Here is a 20,317-nt window from a genome sequence, read left to right as displayed (position 1 = left end):
TTCTATATGGAAAGCACCTCTTTGCAATTATTGAGAGAGATTTTGATTTGATGAGCTCCTTTCGAATCAACTTGTTGCATCTTTGCAATGAATGTAGCCCTATTAATTTGTCAAAAACTCAATTTAATAAGGATGCTCGCTGGGACCGTAGGAGTCTATCTAGTGGCTAATTGGGCTTACCGCTTGATCCAGTTGTCTTGAACTGTAGCTGTATTTGCCACTTAAGACTTCTCCTAATGTAGACATAGACGAGGAAGTAGTGGGGGAGGTTAGTTATGCATTTGCAAATGCATAACAAATACTAAAATATTAAAAAGCACATGGGGTGTGAGAAAGGAGGAGAGAGATGGGTAAGTGGGGCCACTTTTTAAATGTACCGTTGAAAGTTTAGATAGTACCATTGACTATGTAGTGATACTATTTCTACACGTAGTGAGTACCACTGAATGAATATATAGTACCACTACATACATAAATAGAACCACTGAAATGTTCAATGATACCATTTAATCATCTAGTGATACAATTGATCACCCACTAGTACTACTCTAAATTCAGAAATGCATTTACGTGAAATGACACTCATGCCCCTCGTTATGCATTTACTCATATATAACTAACCTCCCTTTGGAAGGCCTCAAAACATGACAAAGACATACGAGTCCTCTGCGATTTGTTAAATTGGATCCTTGGTTCATGTAAGTAGTCCACAATTAATACCAACATGTTATTTCATCATATATATAGATTTGGGCTAGAGAATGAAGGATAACTCAAGTGGTTAGAGATTCCCTTCCGCTTCTAGGAGATTTTGGGATCGATTTTCATCCACGTCCTTGTGTGGTCTCTAAGCAGCTAAAAAAAAAGAAAGATTTGGGCCAAACACTTCTCACGATTGAGAATGTATTTTCCTACAATTACTATAACTATACAAACATTAAAATGGTTAAACTTAGATCGTTGTTGATTGCTTAGTTGACTTATTTTGATTGTTGCACTATTTATGCTAAACAAGACCCTTTTATTTTGGAGATCCTATACTTTTAAATTTCACAAGGTAATAATAATAGCCCTTTATTCTTATGAATTTCTTTTGGTGTACATTCATAGGTCCTTTAACTGAGAGTGAGGGATAGCTCAACTGGTTAGAGCTTCCCTGCCGATTCTAGGAGATCCTGAGATCAATTCCCACCCCCGTCCCTGTGGCTCTCTAAACATAAAAAAAAAAAAAAAAAAAAAAAAAAAAAAAAAAAATCCTTTAACTATATACACATATGAAATAATATTCGAGAAAATACAAAATTATCAGCTTGATGAGATCTCATTAAAAGTACCTAGTCACCTAGAAGTTATTAGAAGATTGACCTAATATTTCCTCATGTACTATATGCATTTGTCTACCACTTACATGATATTTATATAGCTAGTCAGTCGACCAAAACATGAAGCAAACACATTTGACACCGTAAATCCATAAGAAATAATGCTAATTATTCTCCTCTTCTTCCTTGCAACCCTTTCTCTGTTTTTTCTTCTTCTTACAAAACACCAAATAAATGAACCATTATTTCATCCTCCACCCGGACCTAAAGGCCTCCCCTTTATCGGAAATTTACACCAATTCGATTTCACGAAACCACACTTATCTTTTGCAAAGCTCGCTAAGATCTATGGCCCTATATACACACTGCGATTTGGAAGTAAAAAAGTTGTAGTTATTCAATCATCGACGATGGCAAAAGAAGTCCTGCAAACACATGACTTAAACTTTTGCCATGCGAAGACTAAGTTATAATGGTTCAGACATAATGTTTGCAAAAGATTTCGAGTACTTTAGAGAAATAAGAAAGATTTGTGCTCTTCATTTGTTTAGTGCAAAGAGAGTGCTGTCATTTTCTCCAATTCTACAAGATGAATTTTCTAGACTTGTTCATAAGATTTCCTCTCTTTCTTCTGCTTCTAAAGTTGTCAACTTGAGTGAATTGTTGTTTCTTTCTGCGGGCTCCAATATATGCAGGCTTGCCTTTGGTAGGAGGTATGTAATTATTTCTTCGTTCTTTAATACTTGCATCAATTGCACTTTTATGTTATTATTTAAATTTTTTAATAATTTTTATTAATAAATATATGACTAAAAATATACATGATTGAAGTTAAGCATTAGTAAACTAAAATTTGAAAAAGTGCAAGTGACAGTGAACAGCGAAAATAGTCCACTTGTTTCAAAATATTGGTGATACGTATGAAAAGTAGGATAAAAGTTCAAATAAAAGTAATATACTCCGTAATAACGTGGGCCATAACCATTAACTCAAAATTTCGTAATGAAGATTGAGAATATGCGGTGTCATTTATTTATTTCTCTATCTATGAAATTTCTTCTTATATACATTAATCTAGCTTTATTGACTTGTATTTGATTATTCCATTTGAAATTTAACATATATACAAAATCATTTGTCCTATCTTCAAAATATCTTCAAAAACTACGAAGCACATGTCAATCTAGCAAAATTGGCATCATGTTTATGATTACTAATTGTTCCAAAATTTAAAATCCTTACAGAACCACTTGACAAAAAATTGACCCAACTAAAATTGACTGGTTGATAATATATCTAATAAATTAAAAGTTGTTATAATAAATCTATAGGCTATAGAATATAGGACTACTCGGCATATTTCAATCCGACCCGAGCCTAAAATGAACTCAAACAAGTATTTGTCAATGCATGATCCAACTTGCATTGTCTCGAACTCTCAACTTGAACTGGACATGAAACTCAATTGTTAGCTCCAAATATATGATATTCTCTCTATCTCAAAATAATTGACACAATTAACATGTCAATATGTTATTTTGACCTTAAATATGTATAATTAAACATTGGTTAAAAAAATGGTATTATGAAACTTGATATTAATAAATATTTAACAATATATTTCATGACAAATTTACGAAGTATTTTTAATATGTTATAAAAAAAAATTACTCGTATTATCAAAATTAGTATACAAATACGAGTGGTAAATATTACTTCTGTCCCATAATATAGTTCCTATTTTGGAGTGTCGAAATGTTGTTCTTGTTTCTATTTTTGGATAATATGTAAAGACCATTATAACCTCGCTTTTATAAACTTTATTCATTCTACTTCCTACATTACCCTTGAATTTTGCAGATGCCTTGTACTTTTCTCCACTTTCTCTCTCTAACTTTTGTTTATAATTGTACTTTTCACTTTTATTAATGTAGTTCATCTACTTTCTCCTCCCATTTCTTAAATACCGTGAAAAAGCATAAAGAGAAACCATATTATGAGACGGTAGGAGTATTATATATGTCAATTATTCTGATATGAGAAATATCATTTAAAATAGAACCAAAAATAGAACTAGAATTTCACAAATTCGGCCAATTTGGGTAAGGTATAATGTGTACTTTATTAATTTTGGGGGGTTGGGTGTTGGGTGATGAGGTGGAATGAATAGACCGTGTGTCTTGGATTCTTTGAGCTGCCATCAAGCTTCGGATGAGTATCTATCATTACCCATACATTAAGAGTCTATTCACTTCAGCTTTATTCAGTTCAATTCAGTTCAACTCCAATCAGTTCGGTTCAGCTCGTAATTTCCTTCTCTTATAAAATATTCATTTCAGCTCCAATCAGTTCAGTTCAGCTCCAATCAATTCTGCTCTAATCAGTTCAGTTCACCTCAATTCAGTAAATGTGAACAGACCTTAAAGTTGATAATCGTCATGTGCAAGATAAAATGTCATTAATGTCTAAATTTTTTCCCTAATGTCATTAATTTTATTTGTCTAGATCATTGTACATAATCCTTTCAAAGTTCCCGTCAAAAAAATAATTCTTTCAAAGTTAAAATAGTCACACTTATATATTTAATCATCCCTTCAAATCTAAATAATTGCAACTGTTTTATTGCCCCTTGATATCTAAATTATCGCAACTATTTAATTGTCCCATCAAATCTAAATAATTACAACTATTTAATTGTCCCATCAAATCTAAATAACTACAACTATTTAATTGTCCCATTTGCTAATGCACAATGTCCATTAGGTATTTAACATCGTGTAATTTTTACACTTCCTTCAATTCGTCTCATAATCTAGTACTCTGTATTATTTCATTTGCGCGGTCCTAAGATTTTTTTTTTTTTGACAAAAGATGTGTTTTTGACTACCAATATACAGAGTAATATTATTAATTATTTGACCCCCAAACCAATTTAATTTTACCTTGATAATTTTTGGTTAAGTAGTTGGATCAAATGTATTTTGTGTGAGAGTAATATAAAGTTGTAGCTTCCATTATTAATTTGCAACAGTGGGTCCGACCTTAAATGAAATATAAAAATAATAAGAGATGTAGTGAAAAATCATCTATATCATCAAAAGGAAAATAGAGCAAATAAATGGGGACGTAAAGAGTATCATATTAACATCACCATATTTTACATGATAAATTATTTATTTAATATGCATTTATGTAAAACTATAGTCGGGGTTAATATGAAGTGTATATTGTATAAAATTCAAATGAGTTTATTTGAGAATTTTTTTAAGAAAAACTATGTTATACGTTTCAAATTCGTTTTATATAAAAAAAATATACAAGTATAAGAAACTATCTTATAAAATACTAAATATTGTAATAAGCTATCTTATATCAGATTAATGATGAAAGGGAAGGGGAATTGGGGTTATAAGGCAACTATTGGGAAACTAGGCAGAAAAAGGGGGAAATGAGGAAATTCAAGTTTATCAATATGATAAACATGAGTTGTTTATCAAAGGGTATATTGGACTATTAACTCATGAATAGTAGGGACAATTTTGCCATTTAATATTTTTGTTAGGCAAATTCAACTAACAGTGTTAACCTTGTTGTTAGTCAAAATTTACAAACAAATTCATTTTCTTCACTAGAGAAAGCCGGTGAGTCGAACCAAACACCGGAGAGTCTGTAGTCGGTTTTCTTCTCTTTCTTCTGTTTAGAAGGAAAAGATGAGTAACTTCCGTCAGTTAGGGACCATTCTTCAGCACGTGATTAAAAGAGGATGAAAATATTTTTTAATTAACCAGCTCGAGATTCTATGCAAAATAATTACCAATTGCCATTTGACAAACATTTCAAGTTTATCAAATTGATAAACCTGGGCTTCCTCGGGGGAAATAGGGTGAGAAATGGGTCATTAAACGTCTCTTACTCAATGCGAAATTTTGTTAGAGGGTAGCTCTAGCTTCAAAAAGAAAAAAAAAACAAACAAACATTTGTAGTTTTTTCGCATAATCTGACATATATAAGGTATTTTTTTTATAAAAAAAAAATTTCTATTTTTACAAAAATAATCTTCTTGTATGAGTTGTATCTATAGTTATGAAGACGAAGAAGAATTCGAAAGAAGGAGATTTCACACCTCTTTAATGAATTTCAAGCCATGTCGACGGCCTTCTTCATCGCTGATTATTTCCCTTCCATTGGCTGGCTTGATAAGCTGACCGGAAAATACTCTAGGCTTGACAAGGTGTTCAACGACTTGGATTTATTTTATGAGGAGATTATTGATGAACATCTTGACCCAAATCGACTCGAATCTGACCAAAAGGATGTCATTGATGTACTTCTCCACCTTAGGAAAGAGCGTAACCTTTCTTTTGAGCTCACCATGGATCACATTAAAGCAATTCTCATGGTAATTTGTTCTCTTAAATCTTACTTATTCATGAAACATTATTGTTAATAATGACTCGTTTAGTACTTATAATCTAATATTATACGTCTTTCACAGAACATCTTCGTAGCAGGAACAGATACAAGCACAATCATGGTCATTTGGGCAATGACTGAGCTAATCAAGAACCCAACAATCATGAGTAAAGTACAAGAAGAGCTTCGGAATAATTTATCCTATAATAAGGGTTGTATCACAATGGACAATCTTTTAAAGTGCAAATACTTTAAGGCAGTAGTGAAAGAAACATTAAGATTTCACCCTGCAACTCCAGTAACATTTCGAGAAACACTTAAAAAAAGTAACATAAAAGGGTACGACATTCTACCCAAAACTCACGTATACTTGAGCATATGGGCTCTTAGAAGAGATCCTGAACATTGGAAAGATCCGGAAAAATTCATGCCCGAGAGGTTTATGGAGAGTTCAATTGATTATAAAGGGAACGACTTCGAGCTTATTCCATTCGGGGCTGGTAGAAAAATATGCCCGGGAATGGTTCTTGGTGTAGCTAGTTATGAGCTAGCACTAGCCAATTTGTTGTATAATTTTCAATGGGAATTGCCTAATGGTATGAACAAGGACGACATCAGCACTGATACGTTGCCTGGTCTTGTTATGAGTAAGAAAGATCCATTTTGTCTTTTGGCTAGGAAATTCACATAGTTTGTTATGGTTTAAGTGGTTTGGTCCCGCCACCCTAAGTCGCGAAATGTAGTTGAAGTCGAGTATGTGAATTGTGCATACTATTAAAATGTTGTAGTTCAAACAAATTAAAAAATAAAAAATAAAAAATTAGTTCTTGTTCTCTTTACCTTATTGATGTCATTAAGTAATTATTGCATGTAATTAATTTTTATGATTTACACAAACTTGTAACCAATTTTAAACGCCTTGATATTGATGTCATTAAGTAATTATTGCAGATAATTTTAAGATTTTAACAAAAAATCTTGTGTGAAACTAAGGTTTAACATTATGTTGAATATAGGGACCTTAATTTTAACATAGTGACTTTTGTTAAAACTTGTATGTACTTGATTCATATTAATATTTTTGCGAACCTGGGATTCATATGTGTCAACAAACGTTATGTTGAATATAGCATCCTATTTTGACATATAGACCTTTATAATTCATACTCTGTATTGACTAGTACATTGAAACTTTCATAATAAAATATATTAATATTTTTATGATCTTTATCATAATACAATAATGACTTTTATTTCAACATAATATAACCTCTATTTTGACAGGTCACCTTATCTTTATTTAAAAAATATTTAATTAAACATAGTGACCTTAATACTAATTGTTCACAATAATTTAATGTGAACTAGATCTATTTAAGATTTTACAAGATTTATTTTAAACCTAATAAACATCTTAAATATATTTATTTGCCACAAGACAAAGTGGACTTCTTTTATACATTGTTAATCCAAGTTGCACATCAGTGTCTACGTCGTCCCTTCTTAAACCACCAGGCAATTCCCAATCAAAAAAGTACAATAAATTGGCAAGCATAATTTCCAAGCTAGCAACACCAAGATGTATGCCAGGACATATTCTTCTTCCAGCACCAAAAGGAATTAGCTCAAAATCTTGTCCTAGAAAATTAATCGAACTTTTCAAAAACCTCTCGGGCTTGAATGAATCGGGGTCTTTCCAAATTTCAGGATCCCTACCAGTAGCCCAAACGTTGACATATAGTAAAGTCTTGGATTGAATATCAAATCCCTCTATGGTGCAATCTTGCAATGTTTCTCGTGGAACTAATAATGGAGCTGCTGGATGTAATCGAAATGTTTCTTTTACTACTGCCTTAAAGTATTCAAGATTTGAGAGATCATTATCTTCGATATACCCTTTGTTTTGAATTGCATTCCTAAGCTCATTCTGGACTTTCTTCATTACATCGGAGTTTTTAATTATCATAGTCATTGCCCAAATTACCATAGCTGTACTAGTATCTGTTCCTGCTACTATGATATCCTGAAAATCAGTTAAAAGTTTTATGTTAGGAGTAGTATTTTTCTTACATGCAGGTATTGTAGTTTTCATGTTAAGGAAACATATCTTTTAATATTTGTAGAATAAAGTAATTATTATTTTTTTTTATATTATGTATTGTATGGTAATTTAAGGAAGATTAAAAAAAGAATGGAGGGTGTATTGTGTACTATTTTAAGTAATCACCATTATGACTTTATTACTGAGAAATGTAATTGAAGTTGTGAGCGCAATCAGTAATCAGTATCAAGCTATCAATATCAATAATTTATACTAGCTCCGTTTTTTTTTAGTTGACACGTTTTGAGTTTATCACTATTCACACAGTTCCCTTTGACCATATTTTGTGATTTATACGTAATGAAAAATATAGTCATATGAAGTCTTTTTAGATTCGTCAGGATGTATATATTTTCAAAATATCAACTTTTTTATAATTTTTGGAAATTGGTAATTAAAGATATTAACGGTTTAATTTATATATTGGCAAACGTGACTAAAGAAATGTGTCAATTAAAAAGAAACGGAGGAAGTACGAAATATTAAAAATAATACGAGGATCCTTAAAAAAAAAAAAAAGGAGTGACACATTTGCTGGTTTAAAATTTTTCTTCCATTTTTCCTTTTCTATTAATTTTTAATTTTTAATTTCTTTTTTTTTTTTTTTTGCTAAATATTTACTAATTTTTTTAAATTAAAATATTTTCCTTTCATTTTAACATTACAAGCTAAGTGACACACAAAAATTCGTGTGTGTGAATATATCAGGTTCGATTCTCTGTTTTTTCTTTTCAGATAGAAGTTTTTTTTTTCTCTTCAGATGGTACTTTTTTTTAGATAGTAGTTTTTTTTTGTTTAGATGGTAGTTTTTTTCTTTTCTAAAGAATTGTAGCTTTTTTTTTAAAAAAAAAAAGACAAAATTGAGGTATTTTGGGAAAGGGAAACTTATCACCCAAAACCCCCTCTCACTTTATATATAGGATAAGATATCAGTATATATTTTTTTCTCACTCGAATAAAATAATTTTATATTTTCTCACTCATCTTGTTTTTTGTTGAATTAACACTATAATTTATTAGTGTAAAAATAATTACCATTAACATTGCCTTAATGTGATCCAGAGTGAGCTCAAATGAAAAGCAACGCTCTTTCTTGAGTTGGAGCAGAATGTCAATCATGTTTTCTCTTTCAAATTTATGCTTCTTTAGGTCAAGATGCTCATCAATGACCTCTTCATAAAACTCTTCCATTTTCTTGAATGTTTTCTCAAGTTTTGAATACTTTCCAGTTAGCTTATCAAGCCAACCGAAGTAAGGGAAGTAATCTGAAATGAAGAAGCCGGCGAGCATGGCTTGAGCTTCAGTCAAAAGGTCATGGAACCTACTCCTTATCCCTTCATCATCCTCGAACCTGTATATTGAGGCATAAGAGAATGAATAATATCAATACTCCCCCTATTTCTAAATAAATATCACATATTTCATTTGAACAACTAATGGCTAGCATATTGAGGAACCCATATAATCAGTAATATTGTCATTGGAGTATTAGATAGAAAAATAAGAAATTGGCTAATCCTATATATTTTTAAATTTGAAATGAAAAACATTACAAAATATCTTATTTCATTAACTAATAATTTGACAACTTTGAAAGAAAAAATCTATTTCTTCAAAGAAAGAAAAAATCTAAAATTTGTTGACTTTGCTAGTATAATTAGTAAATACTTCTTACAATTATAGTGGGTAATTTAAAATGATGACCATAAAGATCGAGTTGAAAGTCGTACCATCTATGTTATACTTGCATCTTTTATTACTTCACCTTTTTTTTTTTGTGGGGAAAAGGTAAGGGAAAATGTTTTTCCTTTTTTCTAACCCACATTTTCTCTATAAATGTGTTTATATGTATGTATTTAAATCATGCATGGTTTATAATGAAATACTTCATACTTCCTCCGGTTTTTTTTTATAGTTGCAACAGTTTGACTTTTACACTATTCACTTGTTTCAATTTGACTAGTTTTAACGATTTATGCTTAAGTAAAAATATAATCATGTGAAATATTGTTACATTCGTATTAATTTATACAATATTAATATCAAATGTTTATAATTTTTACATATTGATAATTAAAGATATAAATGATTGAAAACATGCATTGATAAGCTTAAAAAGAGAATTGTTGCAACTAAAAAAAAAAACAGAGGAAGTATGTTTTTTTATCTCTATGTGCATTATATAAAAAACATGCAAGTATATATTTTATAAAAACCCGCACAGTAAGACATGCATGATTAACATTTAAATAAACATCATGCACACACATTCGCCTTCTAAATTATTTAATTATCAAATTATCTATAATAAGTAAATATAATTAGCTAGGGAGCTTTGGCAAGATGAGTAGATACGTACCGCTTTCCAAAAGCGGTCCTGCATATGGTGGAGCTGGCACATCTAAACACCAATTCACTCAAATTGACAACTTTATTTTCAGACGAAAGAGATGAGATCTTTTGAATGATCCTTGAGACTTCTTCGTGTCGAATCGGAGCAAAAGTCTCTACTCTCTTGGAACTTAGTAGATGAACCACAAAAATCTTCTTAATTTCTCTAAAATACTCACCATATGGTGCAAAAGCAACGTCTAATCCATTGTAACTTAGCCTTTGTCTACCAACCATTACTTTTTTGTTACAAAAGTTTTTATCTCGTACTTGTAACACCTCTTTGGCTATCTTAGCCGATTGTACCACAACCATCGATCGATTCCCGATTCGAAAACTAAAGATAGGTCCATACATTTTTGCTAGCTTGGTAAAGTAGAGATGAGGGTTTTTGAAGTCAAATTGATGAAGATTTCCAATAATAGGAAGACCTTTAGGTCCAGGTGGTGGATTAAATGGCTCATTTTGTTTGTGTTTTAGATAAAGATAAATGATAGAAATTGCTGCAATGATGAATGATGACAGGAGGAATAACATGTTTTTTTTTCTTCTTCTTTTTCTTCCTATTCTTCAACTATTCATGCATGCACCTAATATAAGCATATATAGCAAGAGTAATTGTTGATCATGTAGGGCAATTTTATTTTTTTATTTTTTTATTTTTTTGGGAAAGACTTTAGTCAATGTCAATTGTTGGAGATTCGTAAGAGTAGTGGTATCTGATATGATTTATGATCGATTCATGATATGTTTCTGTCGCTATAATATGGTTCTCCACAAAACATGTTACTCACGTTTTTTTTTTGTTTTTTTGGTGAAAACATGTTACTAATGTAGTACTTCACCAATCACCACACACAATTGTGCTATTATCATAGCTAGTGTATATATGGTCCTCCTCACACAATCGGGCGTACCAACATAATACTTTTCAACACAAAATTGTACTCGTTTTTATGGTTTATTTTCAACACATTATCGATAACTTGCGTATATGTATGGTTCTCCTCTCACATTTGGTGATAGCGTTTAAATGGTTCTCCATTCACAATCGCGGCAATATACATAATGCATGCGTGGTACTCCACACACAATTGATAACCAAGCGCGGCCCTTACCATGTGCAGGTTCAGGGCGAGGGGTCCAATTTTAAGTTTCTTCTTCACTTAGGCGTACAAATGTACAACTATCATGAGCAACAAAGTATCTCCATATACTTCCTTCGTTCTCTTATTATTGCATCATAAGGGTTGGGCACAAATTTTTTGGTTGTGGAAAATAGAATGAGAAAGAAAAGTAAAAATGCATAATTGCCCAAGTAATTGTATACATAACCTAAAAAATTAAAATGGATATGGTGCAATATTTGTGAAGTTTCCTTAAAAGGCAAGTAGTGCAATATTAAAAAAAAAAAAAAAAAAAAAAAAAAAAAAAAAAAAAAAACCCAAAGGAAATATATTTTTCGAAACTAGGCATTAATTCAGTCTTGCTTTCGAAATTCTCTTTTAATGAGCATTAATTTCATCCATATTCTCTTCAATTTTGCATTTTCCTATGAACAGACGACTTTTAGAGCAATTCCTATGGTTGCTTTTTGGGGATGTACTGGCTTGCAATTTTTATATTTTTCAAGTGATAGCTAAACCATTGGAGGATAATTCATTTATTAGCTTGACAAAACAAATTAACTTACCTAAGCTAATTAGCTTAGGAATTAATTATTTATAATAAAAACTATTATTTAATAATAATATAGTTGAAAAAAATTAAATGACAACTAGCTTACCATTTAAACAAAATGACGCTAATATTAGGGTCAACAATCAATTATTGTAAACCAGATCTATTTACAAACACTTTAATTTTTTTTAAGGTAAGGAAAAAAAACATGTTTTTATTTTTTCTAACCCACATTTTCTTTATTTTGAATTATATTATATGTTTGTATGTATGTATTTAATTCATGCACAATGTTTATAAGGTACTTCATACGTTATTTATTTCTATTGAAATTTGCATAGTACACCAGGGTGTACCATGCTCACGGTACACCCTGTAAAAAATAAAGGCATTTTTCAATTCAGTTTTTTTTTTCTCTTTAAAATGATTCCTCCTTAATTTAAGGGATTGGTTAGTTATTCCCTATATTTATAGTTTTCAAAAATAGATTTGATATTTTTGGAGATATATAATTACAATTTCGAAATACAGAGACAATTTCTAGAGGGAGAAAATTTTTAGCATTGAAAATTAATGGTTGAGATTTTTTAAATTAAAGAAAATCAAATAAAATATTGGTAACTGAAATTTTAAATATGAAATGAATTTTTGAATTTAAATTTTGAATTTTGAAAATAAAATCTTGAAATATTTTGAAAAAGAAAAAAATTATAAAATGAGAAAATTATTTTGGAATCTTAATTTTTGTTGAAAAGATTGTATCAATTAATGTGGGATTTGGTTGATTTCTTTCCGAAATTTACTGAATATACCGTAAAAAAAACTCGTGTTCTTTGCTTTATATCTACATGTTCTTTTTTAGCAGGATGTTCTTTGTTCCAAAGCACTATGTTCTTTCCGCGTTTTTTTAATTTGTTTGTTGCCTGCGTTTTATTTTTTGAACAGTGTCGTTTTTGTCCGGGTGTACCATGCTCATGGTACACCCGGGTGTATAAATCAACGATTAAACGTATAAAAAAACATTAAAAGGCAAAAATAGCGGATGCTCCGGTGATATTATTTAGATAACATAACTGAAAATTGTTGCATAATATTGGTATGCATTTCAAAATTTATACGAAGTACTATTTAAAAAATATCTAACGTAATGCTTCAGAGATACTCTTAAATTATTTGGCAAGATCTTCTCTTTTTTTTTCCTAACAATCAAGACATCATGAATCACGTGATAAACTTATAAACATCATGTTACACGCGTTCACCTTCTAATTATAAATCAGTAGACTATGTAGAGATTATCAAATTATTCATAATAAACATATACTTCGTATATAATTGGTTAGCTAGCTTGAGCAAGTAAGTAGAGTACGTACCTCTTTCCAAAAGCGGTCCTGCATATGGTAGAGCACTAGAGCTTGCACATCTAAACAACAATTCACTTAAATTGACAACTTTATTTTCAGATGAAAGAGATGAAATCTTTTGAATGATCCTTGAGACTTCATCGTATCGAATCAGGGCGAAAGTCTTCACTCTCTTGGAACTTAGTAGATGAACCACAAAAATCTTCTTAATTTCTCTAAAATACTCACCATATGGTGCAAAAGCAACGTCTAACCCATTGTAACTTAGCCTTCGTTTACCAACCGTTACCATTTTGTTACAAAAGTTTTTATCTTGTATTTGTAACACCTCTTTGGCCAACTTAGCCGATTGTATTACAACCATCGATCGATTTCCGATTCGTAAACTAAAGATGGGTCCATAGATTTTTGCTACCTTGGTAAAGTATAGATGAGGGTTTTTGGAATCAAATTGATGAAGATTTCCTATAATGGGAAGGCCTTTTGGTCCGGGTGGTAATGGTTCATTTTTTCTGTGTTTTAGATGAAGATAAAAGAGAAAGATTGATGCAATAATGAATAAGAGGAGTAACATATTTTCTTTAACTTCTTTTTCTTCCAATTCTTCAACTATTGTTGATGCATATACTTAATTAATATCTTGCACCAAGAGAGTCTAAATGTATAATTATAGATGTAGGGTAATCTTTAGTTAATGTGTTTGTAAGTTGGTGAGTCTTAAATCTATACTTATAGATAAAAAGGCGTTCCTAAAATAGAATATGTGTCACGTGTCACCCTTTTAAATTCTATAAACGTGCCAAGTCATCAATATATGCCACGTGTCATGTATTTAAACACTATAAATATGACATGTCACCTCCACAATAAGAATTAGATTTGACATTTAAAAAATGCTTATAGCATGACTTGAACTTGAGACCAATAAGTACTACAATACAAGTCTTACCACCTTAGCTAACCATATATTGTGTGAATTTATCCATCAAAATTATAGTTAACTTGGATAAGATGATTAGTCCTTAATTGTACTATTTGTTACATATCATTGGATAATTTAACAACTTATATTAAATTTTGTTACAAATATTGAATATGGTTCTCCTAATACAAATCTTAATTCAAAATATTACATTTTGAAGATAATTATCAATACATTAAGCAAAAATAATCAAACGTTAATTACAAACTAACAACTCGGGGTATCGCTCGAGCCACACACTAATTAATTATTAAAAGTAGTGGTATCTGATTTGTGATCGAACCATGCGTGTTTTTGTCGCATTTATGATTTTCTATTCACAATCCGTAATTTGCTAGTAATGTATATATATATGGACATATGGTTCACACACAATCGATAACTTGCAATTTGGATCACATATTGTACTGTTATGATTAAATTGATTTTAATTTAAGTACAATTTTGATAAAGAACATACATTTAGGGTTTGTTTAGTTCACCTTAGTTTTGCTTGTTTGGTCGGATCTGATCTGATTTGACCCAACTTTGACCTTGTTAGACTTGTAATAATAGATATTTTATTAATATTTATTTTTTTAAAAAAATAATTTATTATGAAATTAAAGATAAAAAACCATGCATATAAAATGATATTGTGTGTCAAAACTTTTTTTTATATTTGATCTGAACTTATTTTTTTCTAATTAGATCTCATATGTATTTATTTAGCTGAATAAGTAAAAATAAGGTGAATAAAACATAACCTTACTAGCTAGTCTATTACCCCATTGCTACAATTTTTTTTTAATTCTACTCACTTTCTATGCATATTAGTCCATCCTTTTTTTCACTTTATTTTACTCTATTTTTGGCTTACTCCTTTTACAATAAGGCGGATTTTTGTAAACCCCTCTGTTCCCGAATAATTGACACAGTCAAACATGACAAACATGACTATTAAGAAGTTAATAATATGAAACTCTATATTAATACCTTTTTAACAAAATATATTTCATGATTAAAATTAACTTTTCATATGTTACTAATAATTGAATGTCAAAGTTGATATATGAATAGCTAGTGGAAAAAAAAAAAAAAAGTTGAACGCGTCAATTAACGCGTCAATTATTTAAGAATGAAGGGAGTGATTTTTATTGAAAGATAATCAATTTAAGGGTAACTTTAACAATTTCATTAAATCCCTAACCCATTTAAGGTTTACTCTTAATTTTTAATGTGTTTAATTGTATATTACTTTGTATTTTCTAGTAAACACATGTTATTAAAGCTAATACCATTAATCTAATATATTATGAGTGTTTTTTAAAGGTAAAATTAATGAAAAAAGGTACATTTTATAGTATAAAAAATAACTTAAAAAAAATATTTAAGGTAACTATAACTCATTTATAATAAATTAATAAGGATCTTGATGACGAACACCCCCAGCAAGACATTGATAACCCTTTAAAATACTTTATAAAATGATATTAATTTGGAAATGCATGTCAAAATCACGCATCGATTACTGTAATTAATGTTTATTTCAAGTTAATAATTCTACTTTTAATTATCTTATTTAACGCTTCTGGAGCATTTATTAGCTTTTTCCAATTAATAAAAGAACTAGTTGGTGGCCCGGGTGTTGTCCCGAGTCATTGCATTACATGTTTTATGTAAAAAATGAATTAAGCGAATTGTTAAACTATGGATTGAGATGAGATAATATTTGTATTGGATCCATGAACTTAAGTTATGAATTAAGCTAAGCCAATAGTAGGCCCCTCCCTTCACTCTTAAGAAGTTAATAGTTTCACCCTACTACTATATATACCCTTGTTCCTCATCATGTATATATATTTGTTTTTCATTATTGCATTGGTTGTTTAGACCCTCCTTTTATTGATTTCTATGCAATCTTCCTCTCCAGTAACATCACCCACACTGAATACTACGAAGTATATTAGTCGTTCTCTTGATGATCTCTCTCTCCTCCAATAGTGGAAGCTGACATATTCTATATATTCTAATTTAGTATATTGGCCGGGGGTGATTAGTAATGAAATATTTGACAGAGATGGATGATTTATATAAAAGGGTTTAGTGATTAACTAATTAATTGAGATTGAAATGGTGATGTTATTGACTATACGTTAAAAAAAGAAAAAAAAAATCATGCATAGTAATCCGTATGAAGGTGAAAGTTGAATATATTCTCAGATATAATAAATTAGCTACTCCATCTATAATTATGGACAGTGTCGATTACAAATATATTTTGGACCATTCATTAAGACCATTGAATTATTTAACGTAAATAATGTAAAAATTATATTTATGATTAACGAATCAAGTAATGACTTGTTGGTGGTAAATATTGCTATTGTTATCACGTTGACATACAATTGTTTATGTGGTGCTTTATCAATTATTAAAAGTGACACATAGCAGAATGACACTCCTTACCATAGAGTTTTAATAATACTACGCACACAAACTATAAGGTGCGTCCATCCGCACGACACCCAAATGTTTATGCGTCCAAAGACCCGAAGACGACAATGACGATGAAGATGACGATGACGACAACGGTGGATGACGACGATGACGATCGGCGATTTAAACCCTAAACTTGAAGTAGCGACTGGTCAGTGGAGTTCGCTTGGGGTGCGATTTCAGATGAGGGGTGGTGGTGGCTCGTATCAGGGAAGCAGCAATAGAGGGTGATGACCTACGGGAAGCAGCAGGGGAGGGGTCGTGGTGTTTGGTAGTTGGTGGGTGAGGTGGACGGTGGGGGTGGTGTGGCGTGAGTATTTGCGGTTGAATACTTGAATGTATTTGTGGGTTTTTTGGATGGTGGTGTTGTTTCATTGAAATGAAAAAGAGAGGAACAAAGGAAATGAAAAAGAGGGGAACAGGGGAAAAGAGCCAAAGAGGAGAGAGAAGAAATGAAAAAGAGGGAGGAAATGAGAGCCAGTGAGCCACGTATATGTTATGTGGTTAATCATATTACTATATTAGCCAACAAATAATACATATCAGTCAATTAATGTTTGATATAAGTTAATATTATGGATATATCAGATATTAATAAAAACCTATGAGCCAACAAATGGAACCTATCAGACAACAAAAGATACATATCAACCAACAAGAGAAATATATTAGCCAACAATTGGTACTTATCAGCCAATAGACGAAACATATCAACCAACAAAAGATACGACATATTAGCCAACAAAAGGCACAAATAAGTCAACACAATGAACATATCAGCTAACAAATGAAGCATATCAACCAACAAAATGATGAAATCAGCAAACAAAAGCAACAGGTTAGCCAACAAAATAAACATAACAACCAATAAAATGAAACATATAAGCCAACTATTAAAATATACATACCATCTAATGATCTAATAAAGAAGAAAAAAAATATATTAGCAAGAAATATATTAACCATAAAAAACACTATATCTGCTAACAAATGAAACATATCATCTAATACATAAAACATATTAGCTGACGAGTAAAATATATCAACCAACCAACCCCCGCATCACGCAATACCTTCTCATAATAATATTGAGTAAGTCTGTGACTTTTTTATTCCCCGTAACACTTATCGCTTTTATTGGGCGTCGTGATTCGTGAAGACGTGAAGTACGAAGTACCTATTTTGTAGGGGTGAGCAAAAAATCAGGGTACCCTGAATCGGAACCGGAACCTGTTAGGAACCGCAGGTTCCGGAACCGGAACCTGTACAAGAGGTTTCAGTTCCGAGTAGCAAATTGGAGAACCTGTTGTAACAGGTTCCGGATCAGGTTCTCAATTTTTTGGAACCGGAACCTGTAGGGTACCCTGTACCTGATAAAAATATCACTTAATTTATAATTATACACTAATTTGTACTCAATTTTTAAATAATATATATTAAAATTGCAATTATAAAAATATATATATTAAATTTGTAAGACAACTACTGTAAGTTTGTCTTATTTGCGAGTTGTAAACATTATAAATTAGTGACTAACCAGTTTTATATTAAAAAATCTACAAAAAGTTCGTGAGTATCTTATAATACAGGGTACCCTGAATCGGAACCGGAACCTACAGGTTCCGATTCCCAATTTCTAGGAACCTGTTCAACAGGTTCCGGTTCCGGTTCCCATTTTGAGGAACCTGTTGCAACAGGTTCCGGTTCCTGGAATTTTTACAGGGTACCCTGTTATGCTCACCCCTACTATTTTGCATCAACTTCCTTAATAAATTCAACAAGCCCATTTAGACCAAAAATAATGTGATAAGCCCAATTCCAAGTAATAGAGTAAAAATTGAGACAAAGTCCAAAATGACGTTTTGTTACGTGATAAGCCCAACAATAATTGGCAGTTTGACACATTTACAAATCACAATACGAGTACTTGAGAGTTCAGACTTATAGTCATACTAGATTTATTGAATCAAATATGGATTCTCTAAGCAAAACAAATTTTAAATTAAGTGTCAATAAATCATAAATTATTGTTTGCGTATGAGACAACTTAAAAAATAAAGTCCTTAATCCTCAGCTAATAGTGGCATCGAGTGATTTTTTTTATTTTTTATTTTATTTTTTATTTTTTATTTTATTTCGGGTCATTTTTTAACCTTAACATGACAAACAAAGTAGGCAAAAAAAGCTGATAATATGTTGTGATGACATTAAAATGTGTGATAAACAAATAATAAAAATCAATTTTAAAAGTCTAGTAGAACAATTTCATCAAATTAATTACTTAATAACGCATTTTTTTATGGGGCTGGACACACTGTGTGGCCGGCTTACACACACTAAAATACTGATTAGGTAAGTGGGTAACCCTCGACCAAGTAACCCCTGACCAACCAAATAACTCCTGACCACGTATCCCCAGTCATACAGAGTGATAAGCCACATATGAAATTTTGTGATTACATAATTAGAAAAAAAAATATAGAGTATTATTGAGTATATATGTGAATATAAAGAAAGTAAAGGATAAATAAATAGATACGGAGTACTGAGTATTGTTTATTGTTTTTCAATTGAGATGAGAGAAATTGAAGACAATATATAATAATATTCTGGCAAAAACTATCGAATAGTATTTAAGATGAGTTAACAAAAGAACATTAAAAGACAAAATAGAAAAAGAACCTACTCGTATTATTAAATGATTGAGAATTGAGATCATGTGTTAAGAACCTTAAACAAATTGATACATAACAAATTTTGTAACCCCTTGGTATTGATGTCACTATTCGATATATATCTGAAAATTAAATATCTTGATAATATCAATATCAATCAATCTATAACTAATACTAAAGTAGCAATCGCTGATATCATCTTTTTTTCAAAGTTGTACACGTGGTGTTATCTCAAGAAAATATTTCCCGCTCAAATGCTTTTTTTTTTTTCTGAAACAAAATGCTAATTAATTTTAAATAGGTAATAGCTATTATTTTGGTAATTAATTTAACATAGGTACCTATTATTTTGGTAATTTATATTAATATTAGGTTGTCGGAGTCTTTATAGGAGTTGTTAGCATAGTTAAGGTGAATTAAAGTGAACTTATTAACATTTTGAACTCAAAAAAATATGAAAACAAAATTTACAAAAATCCAAAGATAAATTACTGTGAAACCCGTGCATCAGCACGGGTGCTAACCTAGTATATGCTGTATATTAAAACTCATAGCAAGAATTGTAATTTTGCCACGTGTTGTCATTTCACGTACAATTATTAATTACTAATGTTTCCTCACAAAAATTTATTATTTATTAGCATTAATATTTGAACCCATAAGTCATAACCTTATATTCATTATAATTGAACTTTGACCACCACTCCTATGACACATCTTATATGATAATAAAGTTGTACTAAAAAGTGTTATTCATGTTCATAAATTCTAAAATTATAATTGTAAACTTATATGTGAATATTTTAACAACAATATGATTACAAAATTTATTTTTGTTTCTTTTAATTACTCAACCATAATTCAAATAAGTCTTATTAAAATATGTAACCCAAAAATGCATTATAATTTTA

General features: G+C 30.6%; 1 protein-coding gene and 1 pseudogene across 2 annotated transcripts; one reads left to right on the top strand and one right to left on the bottom strand.

Annotated features, from left to right (window-relative positions):
• Positions 1–1,483: 1,483 nt before the first annotated feature.
• On the top strand, positions 1,484–6,462 carry LOC145585440 (6,7,8-trihydroxycoumarin synthase-like; annotated as a pseudogene). The gene is made up of 4 exons (XR_014100658.1): positions 1,484–2,035; positions 4,392–4,396; positions 5,412–5,721; positions 5,818–6,462. The product of XR_014100658.1 is annotated as a 6,7,8-trihydroxycoumarin synthase-like (transcript).
• Positions 6,463–6,980: 518 nt separating this feature from the next.
• On the bottom strand, positions 6,981–10,907 carry LOC145585439 (cytochrome P450 83B1-like). The gene is made up of 3 exons (XM_081642138.1): positions 10,196–10,907; positions 8,872–9,187; positions 6,981–7,758 (listed from the first exon to the last, which is right to left on the bottom strand). The coding sequence occupies exons 1-3, from the start codon at positions 10,762–10,764 to the stop codon at positions 7,150–7,152; spliced, it is 1,494 nt and encodes a 497-aa protein (XP_081498264.1). The 5' UTR covers positions 10,765–10,907; the 3' UTR covers positions 6,981–7,149.
• Positions 10,908–20,317: the final 9,410 nt, after the last annotated feature.

The sequence above is a fragment of the Chenopodium album genome, chromosome 16 (assembly GCF_948465745.1).
Source record: "Chenopodium album chromosome 16, dcCheAlbu1.1, whole genome shotgun sequence".
In the NCBI taxonomy this organism is placed as follows: Eukaryota; Viridiplantae; Streptophyta; class Magnoliopsida; order Caryophyllales; family Amaranthaceae; genus Chenopodium; species Chenopodium album.
Note: the sequence above shows the minus strand (reverse complement) of the source record. Positions and strands in the feature narration are given on the sequence as shown.

Bases quoted from the DNA above. Each gene is read 5' to 3' on its own strand.
- LOC145585439 (XM_081642138.1), bottom strand. From the start codon at position 10,764: ATGTTATTCCTCCTGTCATCATTCATCATTGCAGCAATTTCTATCATT. The intron at 9,188-10,195 runs GTACGTATCTAC...CTCAATATACAG, and splicing joins AGGACCGCTTTTGGAAAGCG to GTTCGAGGATGATGAAGGGA. The intron at 7,759-8,871 runs GTAATTATTTTT...ACTGATTTTCAG, and splicing joins ACATTAAGGCAATGTTAATG to GATATCATAGTAGCAGGAAC.